The 15139-nt window shown below is 47.0% G+C and overlaps 1 protein-coding gene across 3 annotated transcripts; it reads left to right on the plus strand.

Annotated features, from left to right (window-relative positions):
- Nucleotides 1–27: 27 nt before the first annotated feature.
- On the plus strand, nucleotides 28–13872 carry LOC106591789 (coiled-coil domain-containing protein R3HCC1L). Of its 3 annotated transcripts, none has more exons than XM_014183052.3 (7): nucleotides 28–122; nucleotides 570–1091; nucleotides 1509–1702; nucleotides 2404–2474; nucleotides 2918–3013; nucleotides 5915–6055; nucleotides 11563–13872. In XM_014183052.3, the coding sequence occupies exons 2-7, from the start codon at nucleotides 579–581 to the stop codon at nucleotides 11667–11669; spliced, it is 1122 nt and encodes a 373-aa protein (XP_014038527.3). In that variant the 5' UTR covers nucleotides 28–122; nucleotides 570–578; the 3' UTR covers nucleotides 11670–13872. The 3 variants fall into 3 exon arrangements, with proteins under 3 accessions (XP_014038527.3, XP_045546813.2, XP_014038518.3); XM_045690857.2 differs by having other exon boundaries at nucleotides 575–1091; XM_014183043.3 differs by having other exon boundaries at nucleotides 30–122; nucleotides 575–1091; nucleotides 11558–13872.
- Nucleotides 13873–15139: the final 1267 nt, after the last annotated feature.

The raw sequence follows: 15139 nt of genomic DNA on the forward strand, positions 1-15139 counted from the left end.
AGCAGCGATTTTAGTTCTACGTCATATACATGCGACAGTATGTTTTTCCCCCTTCTAATTCTAAACATCCGGCGGTTTGTTGTTCGGTTGATATCTAGCCAACTGATAAACTACAGATTAAGGTATTTTGCTAATGCTTATACGTTTATGATTTTAAGGAAATAATTGTATAGAATGTATTGTTCTACAGTGCATTATGTGTTAGGTGTATTCGGGTTATTGCTAGTTAAACTGGATGCATACTGCTGCATAACGCAGCCAAGTCTAATTTATCACTCAAACACCCCGTTACTGACAACGAATTAGCAGAGAATCTAGTTAACCAGTTTGGACTTGTTTTTAATTTAGTACAGTATAGTGGTGTAAGATTTGTACATGCAGTTTGAATGGTTCGAAGTACCATGGCGCATGCGTGATAGCTATTAAATGACTGAGGGGGCTTATGCGAATTAACTAAAGAGAATTGGAGAGAGGTGCCTAGCTACTCAATTAACCTATCATAGGTATAATGGGTGCCATTTGGGAGGCATCCTTAATGATTTGTTCCTATTCCTTTCTCTTCCATGTAGGACAGTTGTATGGTGATGGAGGGGGAACAACCTCAAGAGGACTGCGCCCAACCCCAGCCCTCCGCGTCCTGCTCCAAGAAGCCAGACAAGCCCCTCTACCAGCCCAAGAAGAAGCAGGACGGCCCCAAAGATAAGGCCCAAACCCAGGGAGACGGCAAACCAAAGCCCAGGCCTCGCTACACGGACAAGGCCCGAAAGAATGCCAAGAACAAGAAGGACAAAGGAGGGAAGACGGGAGGAGAGGGGAATGGAGTCCTAAACGGTGAGGCCAAACTGGAGGAGACGGTAGAAGAAGGAGGCGGCGACGCGGGGCCACAGAATGACGGACAGGCTGCTACAGCCAACCAGGGAGGAGATGGAGATGTGGGTTTGCGACTGGAGACGGGGAGCAAGAGTTCTCCGTCTGAGAGAGAAGGGGGATCCCGGGAGGGGATAGAGGCAGGCCCTCAGGAGGAGGAGGAGAGCTGGGATGCTCTCTTTGATGACGAAGGAGAGTGTTTGGACCCCCATGTGCTAGAGGAGGTGAGGCTGCCTGTCTGTATGTCTGTTTGAGGAGGTGAGTCTGCCAGTCGGTTTGAATAGAGTGGAGTCTGTCAGTCTGCCTGTCTGTCTGTATGTCTATTTGAGGAGGTGAGTCTGTCTCTCTGTCTGCATCCCCAGAATACTGCTATAACACTCAGTGTATGTCTGCTACACGTTTGCTACTTATTAGTGGTACTATTGCTGCAATGCTGTTATTTACACATCTACTGTTCTGTCTATAGTTGGAAATCATTAGGAGACTAGTAAACAAAATGATTATCTCTCTCACCCTCTCTCTCTCACACTTTCTCACTCTCTCTCTCTCTCTCTCTCTCTCTCTCTCTCTCTCTCTCTCTCTCTCTCTCTCTCTCTCTCTCTCTCTCTCTCTCTCACACCTCTCTGCCCCCCTCCTCTCAGCTGGCCATACAGCAGGGCAGGAAGAAGCGGCCGGTGCAGGAGGCCAGGTTTGACTACTACAGCTTGGATCAGGACAGAGAGGGGGACGGTGACACTGAGCTCAGGGAGGATGAGCTGTCTAACATCATAGAAATCTACGACTTCCCCACAGAGTTTAAGACTGAAGACTTGGTCAAATCCTTCCAGGCCTACCAGTACGTAGCAGCCTTTACTGTCGTTTTAGGAGTTCTGAGGTTCCGTCAAATCTCATTCCACCCTAGTCCCTATCAATACACAATGAAGCCGGTGTTCGTCTTGTCGAGGGGTAGCCGAAGCTCCGTCTTGTCGAGGGGTAGCCGGTGCTCCGTCTTGTCGAGGGGTAGCCGAAGCTCCGTCTTGTCGAGGGGTAGCCGAAGCTCCGTCTTGTCGAGGGGTAGCCGAAGCTCCGTCTTGTCGAGGGGTAGCCGAAGCTCCGTCTTGTCGAGGGGTAGCCGAAGCTCCGTCTTGTCGAGGGGTAGCCGGTGCTCCGTCTTGTCGAGGGGTAGCCGGTGCTCCGTCTTGTCGAGGGGTAGCCGGTGCTCCGTCTTGTCGAGGGGTAGCCGGTGCTCCGTCTTGTCGAGGGGTAGCCGAAGCTCCGTCTTGTCGAGGGGTAGCCGAAGCTCCGTCTTGTCGAGGGGTAGCCGAAGCTCCGTCTTGTCGAGGGGTAGCCGAAGCTCCGTCTTGTCGAGGGGTAGCCGGTGCTCCGTCTCGGCTACCCCCGGTGCTCCGTCTCGGCTACCCCCGGTGCTCCGTCTTGTCGAGGGGCAGCCGAAGCTCCGTCTCGTCGAGGGGCAGCCGATGCTCCGCCTACAGTGTGTAGTAGTGATGAGATGCTGAAGGTATTTGTGTGTGTGTGTGTGTGTGTGTGTGTGTGTAGGCAGAGAGGCTTTGACATCCAGTTTGTGGACGATACTCACGCCCTGGCTCTCTTCAACAGCCCCATAGCAGGTGAGTCACACAGCTTTTATAAAGGAAAGGAAAGGCCATAGACTCTGGTAGCTCTGTCCGACACAATCATTTATTCACACACCTCATCACAGGTGAGGGATACAGCTGAACATGTTTCATACCTTATCTAAAGCACTGCGTGTCTCTCTTCTGTTAAACTCTACTGAAGATGTTTGGATGGTCAAATGAAGCAGTGGTCAACGTGTTTTAATAGTAGAGCTGACTTAGCTGTCTTCTCAGTCAACACTCAAGTCAACATCTGAGGTAAACATTAAGCAACTGAACTCTCTCTCTCTTTCTGTCTGTGCACGTGGGTTATTGCTCACGTGTGTCTGCGTGTCTGCGTGTGTGTGTGCGCGCGCGCGCGCGCGTGTGTGTGTGTGTGTGTGTGTGTGTGTGTGTGTGTGTGTGTGTGTGTGTGTGTGTGTGTGTGTGTGTGTCAGCTCGAGAGGCTCTGAGGACCAAACACCCGCTGTTGAAGGTCAGGTCGCTGGCTAAAGCCTCCGTCACCACCAGGGCCAAGGCTCGCAGCTGCTCAGGTACTGACTATCATCTCTTTCATTCATCTGTCCATCCTTTCCTGTATCCTCCATTATCTGACTCTGAGTATTTCTGGAACTCCTTCATCTTTGACCTGTTTTCTCTTCCTCTGTCTGTCTCTCTCTCTCATATCTCCTTTATTCTCTCGCTCATATCTCCTGCATTCTCTCTCATTTCTCCTATATATTCTCTCTCATACAGTAAGGGAAAAAAGTATTTGATCCCCTGCTGATTTTGTACGTTTGCCCACTGACAAAGAAATGATCAGTCTATAATTTTAATGGTAGGTTATTTGAACAGTGAGAGACAGAATAACAACAAAAAAAATCCAGAAAAACGACCCCCTCTCAATCAGAAAGATTTCTGGCTCCCAGGTGTTTTTTATACAGGTAACGAGCTGAGATTAGGAGCACACTCTTAAAGGGAGTGCTCCTAATCTCAGCTTGTTACCTGTATAAAAGACACCTGTCCACAGAAGCAATCAATCAATCAGATTCCAAACTCTCCACCATGGCCAAGACCAAAGAGCTCTCCAAGGATGTCAGGGACAAGATTGTAGACCTACACAAGGCTGGAATGGGCTACAAGACCATCGCCAAGCAGCTTGGTGAGAAGGTGACAACAGTTGGGGCGATTATTCGCAAATGGAAGAAACACAAAATAACTGTCAATCTCCCTCACCCTTGGGCTCCATGCAAGAGCTCACCTCGTGGAGTTGCAATGATCATGAGAACGGTGAGGAATCAGCCGAGAACTACACGGGAGGATCTTGTCAATGATCTCAAGGCAGCTGGGACCATCGTCACCAAGAAAACAATTGGTAACACACTACGCCGTGAAGGACTGTAATCCTGCAGCGCCCGCAAGGTCCCCCTGCTCAAGAAAGCACATATACATGCCCGTCTGAAGTTTGCCAATGAACATCTGAATGACTCAGAGGACAACTGGGTGAAAGTGTTGTGGTCAGATGAGACCAAAATGGAGCTCTTTGGCATCAACTCAACTCGCCGTGTTTGGAGGAGGAGGAATGCTGCCTATGACCCCAAGAACACCATCCCCACCGTCAAACATGCAGGTGGAAACATTATACTTTGGGGGTGTTTTTCTGCTAAGGGGACAGGACAACTTCACCGCATCAAAGGGGCGATGGACGGGGCCATGTACCGTCAAATCTTGGGTGAGAACCTCCTTTCCTCAGCCAGGGCATTGAAAATGGGTCGTGGATGGGTATTCCAGCATGACAATGACCCAAAACACACGGCCAAGGCAACAAAGGAGTGGCTCAAGAAGAAGCACATTAAGGTCCTGGAGTGGCCTAGCCAGTCTCCAGACCTTAATCCCATAGAAAATCTGTGGAGGGAGCTGAAGGTTTGAGTTGCCAAACGTCAGCCTCGAAACCTTAATGACTTGGTAGAAGATCTGCAAAGAGGAGTGGGACAAAATCCCTCCTGAGATGTGTGCAAACCTGGTGGCCAACTACAAGAAACGTCTGACCTCTGTGATTGCCAACAAGGGTTTTGCCACCAAGTACTAAGTCATGTTTTGCAGAGGGGTCAAATACTTATTTCCCTCATTAAAATGCAAATCATTTTATAACATTTCTGACATGCGTTTTTCTGGATTTTTTTGGTGGTCATTCGGTCTCTCACTGTTCAAATAAACCTACCATTAAAATTATAGACTGATCCTTTCTTTCCCTCACTGTATCTCCTGCATTCTCTCTCATATCTCCTGTATTCTCTCTCTCTCTCTCTCTCTCTCTCTCTCTCTCTCTCTCTCTCTCTCTCATATCTCCTGTATTCTCTCTCTCTCTCTCTCTCATATCTCCTGTATTCTCTCTCTCTCTCTCTCTCTCTCATATCTCCTGTATTCTCTCTCTCTCTCTCATATCTCCTGTATTCTCTCTCTCTCTCTCTCTCATATCTCCTGTATTCTCTCTCTCTCTCTCTCTCTCTCTCTCTCTCATATCTCCTGTATTCTCTCTCTCATATCTCCTGTATTCTCTCTCTCATATCTCCTGTATTCTCTCTCTCATATCTCCTGTATTCTCTCTCTCATATCTCCTGTATTCTCTCTCTCATATCTCCTGTATTCTCTCTCTCATATCTCCTGTATTCTCTCTCTCATATCTCCTGTATTCTCTCTCTCATATCTCCTGTATTCTCTCTCTCATATCTCCTGTATTCTCTCTCTCATATCTCCTGTATTCTCTCTCTCATATCTCCTGTATTCTCTCTCTCATATCTCCTGTATTCTCTCTCTCATATCTCCTGTATTCTCTCTCTCATATCTCCTGTATTCTCTCTCTCTCTCATATCTCCTGTATTCTCTCTCTCTCTCATATCTCCTGTATTCTCTCTCATATCTCCTGTATTCTCTCTCTCTCTCATATCTCCTGTATTCTCTCTCATATCTCCTGTATTCTCTCTCATATCTCCTGTATTCTCTCTCTCATATCTCCTGTATTCTCGCTCTCATATCTCCTGTATTCTCGCTCTCATATCTCCTGTATTCTCGCTCTCATATCTCCTGTATTCTCGCTCTCATATCTCCTGTATTCTCTCTCTCATATCTCCTGTATTCTCTCTCTCTCTCTCATATCTCCTGTATTCTCTCTCTCTCATATCTCCTGTATTCTCTCTCTCTCATATCTCCTGTATTCTCTCTCTCTCGTATCTCCTGTATTCTCTCTCTCTCATATCTCCTGTATTCTCTCTCTCGTATCTCCTGTATTCTCTCTCCTTCACCTCATTTAATTCTCTTCCTTTATTCTACCCTGCTTCTCCTTTTCTTGTCACCTATTGTGTATTCTCTTTGTCCTTCTTCCTTGCTATCTCTGCCTTTCTTTGCCCCCCCTTCTCTTTCATTCCCTCAACACTGTCCCTCCTCTCCTCCTCCAGACTACCTGCTCCCTACTAAGGAGCGCCCCCAGACCAGTGCAGTGTTGGCCCGCAGGCTGGTGATGGGGGCGCTGGGCGTCAAGAGTCCCCAGAGCAAAGAGCACCGGGAAGCAGAGAGAAAAAAACTGCAAGATGCCAGAGGTACGTGATTAAAGGGGCAATCTGGAATTCAAGTAATAATAACAACAGAGGTGACCCCGCCACTTGTTTTGGTAAACGGCTGAGGGTTGGGGCTGGAGAAATGTAACCACTCTCCAATTCATAGACAGCTATGTATGCAAGGACTGACCATCCATGACATCAGACTGATCGTTTTAACCATCCATGACATCAGACTGATCGTTTTAACCATCCATGACATCAGACTGATCGTTTTAACCATCCATGACATCAGACTGATCGTTTTAGCCATATTTTGAAGCTATCTGGTGCATTCAGAAAGTATTCAGATCCCTTGGCTTTTTCAACATTTTGTTACGTTACAGCCTTATTCTAAAATGTGTATATATAAAAACAAAAAATCATCAATTTATTCAATTTGCAAAAATGTCTAAAAACCTTTTATTTGTTTATACTTTTTTTTGCATTGTCATTATGGGGTGTTGTTTCTAGATCTATTTATTGAAACTGTTTTAGAATAAGGGGCTTTGATGGGGTACGACCAATGATGGGGATAACCGTCTTGGTACTCCTGCATTGTGTGTGTGTGTGTATATATACACTGCTCAAAAAAATAAAGGGAACACTTAAACAACACAATGTAACTCCAAGTCAATCACACTTCTGTGAAATCAAACTGTCCACTTAGGAAGCAACACTGATTGACAATACATTTCACATGCTGTTGTGCAAATGGAATAGACAACAGGTGGAAATTATAGGCAATTAGCAAGACACCCCCAATAAAGGAGTGGTTCTGCAGGTGGGGACCACAGACCACTTCTCAGTTCCTATGCTTCCTGGCTGATGTTTTGGTCACTTTTGAATGCTGGCGGTGCTTCCACTCTAGTGGTAGCATGAGACGGAGTCTACAACCCACACAAGTGGCTCAGGTAGTGCAGCTCATCCAGGATGGCACATCAATGCGAGCTGTGGCAAGAAGGTTTGCTGTGTCTGTCAGCGTAGTGTCCAGAGCATGGAGGCGCTACCAGGAGACAGGCCAGTACATCAGGAGACGTGGAGGAGGCCGTAGGAGGGCAACAACCCAGCAGCAGGACCGCTACCTCCGCCTTTGTGCAAGGAGGAGCAGGAGAAGCACTGCCAGAGCCCTGCAAAATGACCTCTAGCAGGCCACAAATGTGCATGTGTCTGCTCAAACGGTCAGAAACAGACTCCATGAGGGTGGTATGAGGGCCCGACGTCCACAGGTGGGGGTTGTGCTTACAGCCCAACACCGTGCAGGACGTTTGGCATTTGCCAGAGAACACCAAGATTGGCAAATTCGCCACTGGCGCCCTGTGCTCTTCACAGATGAAAGCAGGTTCACACTGAGCACGTGACAGACGTGACAGAGTCTGGAGACGCCGTGGAGAACGTTCTGCTGCCTGCAACATCCTCCAGCATGACCGGTTTGGCGGTGGGTCAGTCATGGTGTGGGGTGGCATTTCTTTGGGGGGCCGCACAGCCCTCCATATGCTCGCCAGAGGTAGCCTGACTGCCATTAGGTACCGAGATGAGATCCTCAGACCCCTTGTGAGACCATATGCTGGTGTGGTTGGCCCTGGGTTCCTCCTAATGCAAGACAATGCTAGACCTCATGTGGCTGGAGTGTGTCAGCAGTTCCTGCAAGAGGAAGGCATTGATGCTATGGACTGGCCCACCCGTTCCCCAGACCTGAATCCAATTGAGCACATCTGGGACATCATGTCTCGCTCCATCCACCAACGCCACATTGCAGCACAGACTGTCCAGGAGTTGGCGGATGCTTTAGTCCAGGTCTGGGAGGAGATCCCTCAGGAGACCATCCGCCACCTCATCAGGAGCATGCCCAGGCGTTGTAGGGAGGTCATACAGGCACGTGGAGGCCACACACACTACTGAGCCTCATTTTGACTTGTTTTAAGGACATTACATCAAAGTTGGATCAGCCTGTAGTGTGGTTTTCCACTTTAATTTTGAGTGTGACTCCAAATCCAGACCTCCATGGGTTGATAAATTGGATTTCCATTGATTATTTTTGTGTGATTTTGTTGTCAGCACATTCAACTATGTAAAGAAAAAAGTATTTAATAAGATTTTTTCTTTCATTCAGATCTAGGATGTGTTGTTTAAGTGTTCCCTTTATTTTTTTGAGCAGTATATATATATTGGAAGCTATGGAAATGCATTTATTAATGTCTACATTAGTTTTTGACAAGCAGATTCTATTACAGACACCTTAATGCATACTTTTAAATTAGATTATTCGAACAGGAACATAAAAAGAATAGAATTAAAAAATTGTGTACTAATCTTTCTGTCCCTAATACAGCAACAAAATATTTAAATAAATGTAATTTTGTCCTTGAAACATTTTAATTAAAATATTGTAGAATTCCATTCATTCCTATGGAGGACTGATCCCTCTGGGGAGTGCCAACATGGCTGACCGGTGGCTTCAAAGCAAGTAATTAGCCAATACATAGCGTCAGCAATCCAGGGTTTATATACATCATTAGTATGACAGTTGAAGTAAGCTGTCGTAGAGTGTTGCTACCACTAGGGGGTGGTGTTCTGTCAGTGATGTCTTTTCAGGACCATGAACCCGAAGAAGAGTCTCAGCCTCAGAGAGACTGAGGACAATGCTCTCATCTAGTGTTCTATAAACACACACACACTGCACGTCCTGGAAATAGCTTCCAGTCATGTTGTTTTAAGTGTAGCCTTGCTTCCAAAGACCAGCTATTGGGGGGGGAAGAAGTGTCCTGACGAGATACAAATATAGAACAGATTTTCAGGAAGAACTGACAACTAGATTTTTGCTGGTGGTGACCACTTCTTTCACTGAGAGAGAGAGGAGACGTGTGTGTGTGTGTGTGTGTGTGTGTGTGTGTGTGTGTGTGTGTGTGTGTGAAACCTGAGAGGTTTGGTTTCTGGTCAGACGGCTGACACACACACACTCTCCCGTCCCTCTGGCTAAAAGTTTCCTTCAGTTGTTCTCCTCACGCCCTGTGTTGCCGGGCAGAACTTCTACTCTATAATTTCCCTGTTGTTTATTTCCACTCCCAGAGGATTTATAAGTGGATACATTCAGCCAGAAGGACCAGTCCACTCTGGTGTTATTTCCACTCCCAGAGGATTTATAAGTGGATACATACAGCCAGAAGGACCAGTCCACTCTGGTGTTATTTCCACTCCCAGAGGATTTATAAGTGGATACATACAGCCAGAAGGACCAGTCCACTCTGGTGTTATTTCCACTCCCAGAGGATTTATAAGTGGATACATTCAGCCAGAAGGACCAGTCCACTCTGGTGTTATTTCCACTCCCAGAGGATTTATAAGTGGATACATTCAGCCAGAAGGACCAGTCCACTCTGGTGTTATTTCCACTCCCAGAGGATTTATAAGTGGATACATTCAGCCAGAAGGACCAGTCAACTCTGGTGTTATTTCCACTCCCAGAGGATTTATAAGTGGATACATACAGCCAGAAGGACCAGTCCACTCTGGTGTTATTTCCACTCCCAGAGGATTTATAAGTGGATACATTCAGCCAGAAGGACCAGTCCACTCTGGTGTTATTTCCACTCCCAGAGGATTTATAAGTGGATACATACAGCCAGAAGGACCAGTCAACTCTGGTGTTATTTCCACTCCCAGAGGATTTATAAGTGGATACATTCAGCCAGAAGGACCAGTCCACTCTGGTGTTATTTCCACTCCCAGAGGATTTATAAGTGGATACATACAGCCAGAAGGACCAGTCAACTCTGGTGTTATTTCCACTCCCAGAGGATTTATAAGTGGATACATTCAGCCAGAAGGACCAGTCAACTCTGGTGCAGCTGGCACCTACTACCAAAGGCACTTAAATATTTTCACCCTCTGAATGGCAACACACACACAATCCATGTCTCAAGGCTTAAAAATCCTTCTTTAACCTGTCTCCTCCCCTTCATCTACACTGATTGAAGTAGATTTAACAGGTGACATCAATAAGGGAGTATACATTATTCACCTGGTCAGGAGGGAGCCGGACGGATGGCTGCTTATGGAACTGACTTTGTTTTCTGGCATGGGTAACTGTTGTGCTCTACTGTTCTCAGGTGAACTTACAGGACGTTATGTGATCATAGACATTGTGTCTCAGTGTGAAGCTCTGTTTAGATTGTTCTAGACAACTAGTGTTCCCTCCCCCTGGTGCCCAGTGAGCACAAGACATTGAAAAGATGTCTTTTCAACCCCCAAAATTTGTATTTTCTTCCAAAAAATGTATTTTCAACACGTTTTCAACCCCCAAAAAGATATTATTATAAGGTGGGATGTGCTTTTTATACAGTAACATCCTGTAATCACATACAGTCGTCTATGATTCATACAGTAGACGTCATCGCGTACAGTCTATGATTCATACAGTAGACGTCATCGCGTACAGTCGTCTATGATTCATACAGTAGACGTCATCGCGTACAGTCGTCTATGATTCATACAGTAGACGCCATCGCGTACAGTCGTCTATGATTCATACAGTAGACGTCGTCGCGTACAGTCGTCTATGATTCATACAGTAGACGTCGTCGCGTACAGTCGTCTATGATTCATACAGTAGACGTCGTCGCGTACAGTCGTCTATGATTCATACAGTAGACGTCGTCGCGTACAGTCTATGATTCATACAGTAGACGTCGTCGCGTACAGTCTATGATTCATACAGTAGACGTCGTCGCGTACAGTCTATGATTCATACAGTAGACGTCGTCGCGTACAGTCTATGATTCATACAGTAGACGTCAGTGTGGTTATTAGATTCATTAGGATCCCCGTTAGCTGACACCAATGGAGACAGCTGGTCTTACTGGGGTGTGACACAATACGAAAAATACATTACAGACAAAAAACTACTTCACAGTTGACATTTAAAGACGTGTGTGTGTGTGTGTGTGTGTGTGTCTGTCTATCAGTTACACAGACACATCAGTACTTACACACCTGTGTTAACATGAGTGTTGTGGAGCTGTTCTCTGCTGACTTAAAGGTTCTACGTGGAACATTTCATCCTGTAACTAGCGACAAATGTACATGACATACCAGTACTAGCAAAGGAATACAACTCCACGAGAGAGAAACATACCTTTTCCAACTCTTGCGAATTTAGATTTTTTTTTTTTTACCGTGACTAGCCAGTCTGGCTGTTTTGTACAACTTCCTGTGTTAAGATTAGTTATTGTTCAAGAGGTTGACAGAAACATTAGCAATACGTTTCTTCACATCCTTGCAACAGGTGTGTTCTGGATAATGATACGGTAAGAAACAGTACTGAGCCTTTTGGCACTTCTCTAAGTGTCTTTCACAAAACCGTGAAGAAATGATGGCTAATATATTACATGTTGCTCCTGTAAAGTGGAACTAGTCTTTGTCTTGTTGATAGTATTGACTACTACTAGTAGTGTTGATTTACTCTCCTATCAACCTGTCTGTCTGTCTGTCTGTCCTGTCTTTCAGAGCAGAAGCGTCTGGCAGCGAAACAGAGAGACGACGCCTGGGAAGGGAAAGCCTGACGGAGAGGAACCACTTCCTGGCTTCTGCCCTCCACCCCATCCTCCCTTCACCGTAGGGACTAGACCCTCTGCCCTCCATCCATCCTCCCTTCACCGTAGGGACTAGACCCTCTGCCCTCCATCCATCCTCCCTTCACCGAAGGGACTAGACCCTCTGCCCTCCACCCCATCCTCCCTTCACCGTAGGGACTAGACCCTCTGCCCTCCATCCTCCCTTCACCGTAGGGACTAGACCCTCTGCCCTCCATCCTCCCTTCACCGTAGGGACTAGACCCTCTGCCCTCCATCCTCCCTTCACCGTAGGGACTAGACCCTCTGCCCTCCATCCTCCCTTCACCGTAGGGACTAGACCCTCTGCCCTCCATCCTCCCTTCACCGTAGGGACTAGACCCTCTGCCCTCCATCCTCCCTTCACCGTAGGGACTAGACCCTCTGCCCTCCATCCTCCCTTCACCGTAGGGACTAGACCCTCTGCCCTCCATCCTCCCTTCACCGTAGGGACTAGACCCTCTGCCCTCCATCCTCCCTTCACCGTAGGGACTAGACCCTCTGCCCTCCATCCTCCCTTCACCGTAGGGACTAGACCCTCTGCCCTCCATCCTCCCTTCACCGTAGGGACTAGACCCTCTGCCCTCCATCCTCCCTTCACCGTAGGGACTAGACCCTCTGCCCTCCATCCCATCCTCCCTTCACCGTAGGGACTAGACACATCTCTGTTCCCTCCCTCCCCCTACACAGGGCAGCTGTACTGAAGCCACACTGGACTGAACAGAACTGAACTCAGCCAAAGCCCAGAGTTTGTTGGCAGAAGATTTTCTCTTGGAACCTGGTCAGCTTTAGATTAATCATCACTACTAACATTGATAACAGGGTCATATGGCGGTTAGGGGTCATATGGGGTCTACCTGAACGCTTCTTCAAAACGTTTTGCTACGGTGTCCACTAATGAATACAACCCTGGTCCATACAACGTAAAGGGGGGAGAATATAGTATGTGTTCAGAGAGGCTCCCATGCAGGGTAACCAGGGTTATTGTGGATGTGTTCAGAGAGGCTCCCATGCAGGGTAACCAGGGTTATTGTGGATGTGTTCAGTGAGGCTCCCATGCTGGGTAACCAGGGTTATTATGGATGTGTTCAGAGAGGCTCCCATGCAGGGTAACCAGGGTTATTATGGATGTGTTCAGAGAGGCTCCCATGCAGGGTAACCAGGGTTATTATGGATGTGTTCAGAGAGGCTCCCATGCAGGGTAACCAGGGTTATTATGGATGTGTTCAGAGAGGCTCCCATGCAGGGTAACCAGGGTTATTGCCAGGGTTATTATGGATGAGCGAATAGTACAGGGATGCGCTGCGGGGTATTGCACCCGCCCAGCACTAAAACACCTGCTGTGCTGATTCAACTAATTCATGAAGAATAGTTTCATTAGTTTTTTTAGTGGTGGGCTGGAACAAAACCCTGCACACATACAGCACACTGTTGGCCCTGTGTAAGACGTGATGTGGTCAACAACCACCAGCGGGATACTAGACAGGACAGTGTGACAGTTAAACGGTAAGGTGGTGTACCCTCCAGGGTTGGGGTCAGTTCCATTTAGATTCCAGTCAGTTCAGCAACTAAATCACATTCCAATTCCACATTATCCTTATTGAAAAGCATTGAGGAGAATTGGAATTTCGGTGTACTTCCTGAATTGACTGGAATTCAAATGAAACTGACCCCAACCCTGATACCCTCCTATTCTGTTTTTATTTACTTTTTATATTGTTTTATTACCAGCTGATGGGGAGGAGCTAATTATGACCTAATTTATGTTACATGTATTAATCTTATAAAAAATAATCAGTCAGGAAGTGTATCTTGAATCATCCTCCCCCAGTTTCTGCTCGTGTTAAAGCACACTGTTAGGTTAGGGGCAGTGTGTCAAGCTTCTGAGTATGAGAGCTGATCTAGGACCAGGACCCAACCGGTCCATATAATCTTATTAGTTGTGTTCTAAAAGGCAAAACTGATCCTAGATCAACACTTCTACCCTGAGATGAATGAGACATTGGGGCCCAGCTATCTTAACGGCTTAATAATTATGAGAGAGGACCAATACACCAAATAACATTATGATGACGTTTCCGTTGCACCCTAATGTTTGTAAAAATGTTTTTGTAAAAACAATGTATTTTCTTTTCCTATTGTATTGTTCAGTGAACAGGGTTTCACTGTTTTTCTCTTATTGGTGGTTTAATAAATCATTTTTAAACTCTTTGTCCTGCTTCTCTCTCTCTCCGTCCTGCCTCTCTCTCTCTCCGTCCTGACTCTCTCTCTCTCCGCCCTGACTCTCTCCCGCTCTCCGCCCTGACTCTCTGTCTCTCTCTCCTTGCTGCCTCTCTCTCTCCTTGCTGCCCCTCTCTCTCTCTCTCTCCCCCCCCCCCCCTTGCTGCCTGTCTGTTTGTGCAAATGTTATTGTTTGAGTTGGGAGCAATTCCATTCCAACTCCTGTCATTGGTTGAACATTGCCTTTAAAAGGTGCATAGATGAAAAAGCGCGATGGGATTGAATCCTGGCCCGTACGGCCCTCCGACAGTGAGGCCAAGTCGGTCTGTAAGCCAGAAACAACACTGGAAACTGAATAAGAGAATAAACAGAACTGAAAGAAACAGCCATTATGACATACAATTGCACACCCAGCCACCCACCCACCCATCCAGCCACCCAGCCAGCCACCCACCCACCCACCCATCCAGCCACCCAGCCAGCCACCCACCCAGCCCTGCCATAGCGTGATGTGAGATCTGTGGTCAGACCATGATAATATCAGAGCTTCAGGCTTTATGAGGAGGTAACGTGCCACGGGGCTGCAGGCTTGGCAATCACACACTAGCCACAATGTGCCAGTCTAACAGGCACTCCAGCCTGGCTGCTTAGGGCTTGTCCCATTCCACACTTTCATCTTCAGTCTTGAGGACCACAGACACACACATACATGGTGGAGGTCTTTATAGGGAGAGATGCCAGCTGTCATGCCAACCCAATGCCCACGTGTCATGGTGTGGAGGTTGGTAGGTTGGAGCACACAGTAGTTACCAAGCAACCGTTTAACCACAGTGTCAACCATGTGTTTAAGACTGGAGGAAGGAAGAGGACGACTGTGTCCCAAATGGCACCCTATTCCCTGTGGTGTGCACTACCTTTGACCAGTGCCCATATAGTGTAGTGCAATATATAGGGAATAGGGTGTGATTTTGGATGCAGCCAGGGAGTCATGAAGTTTCTGGTGTGAGATCCCTAATACTGCTAAGATGAGGATTTATGTATGTAAATGGTAAAGTATTTTATCTGTAATGTATTTTTTTGTTGTGTGTCAGACCCCAGTAAGACCAGCTGTCGCCATGGGGATCCTAATCAATCACCTCGGAGAGAAAAGGAGAGGGAATAGGAGGAGGAGGAGGTGATGGGGGACGGGAAGAGGAAGACTGGGAGGGGAGGGAATAGGAGGAGGGAAAGAGAAAGCAATGGAAAGGAGAGGAAGTTG

Source organism: Salmo salar, chromosome 12 (assembly GCF_965601325.2).
Source record: "Salmo salar chromosome 12, fSalSal1, whole genome shotgun sequence".
Taxonomy (NCBI): Eukaryota; Metazoa; Chordata; class Actinopteri; order Salmoniformes; family Salmonidae; genus Salmo; species Salmo salar.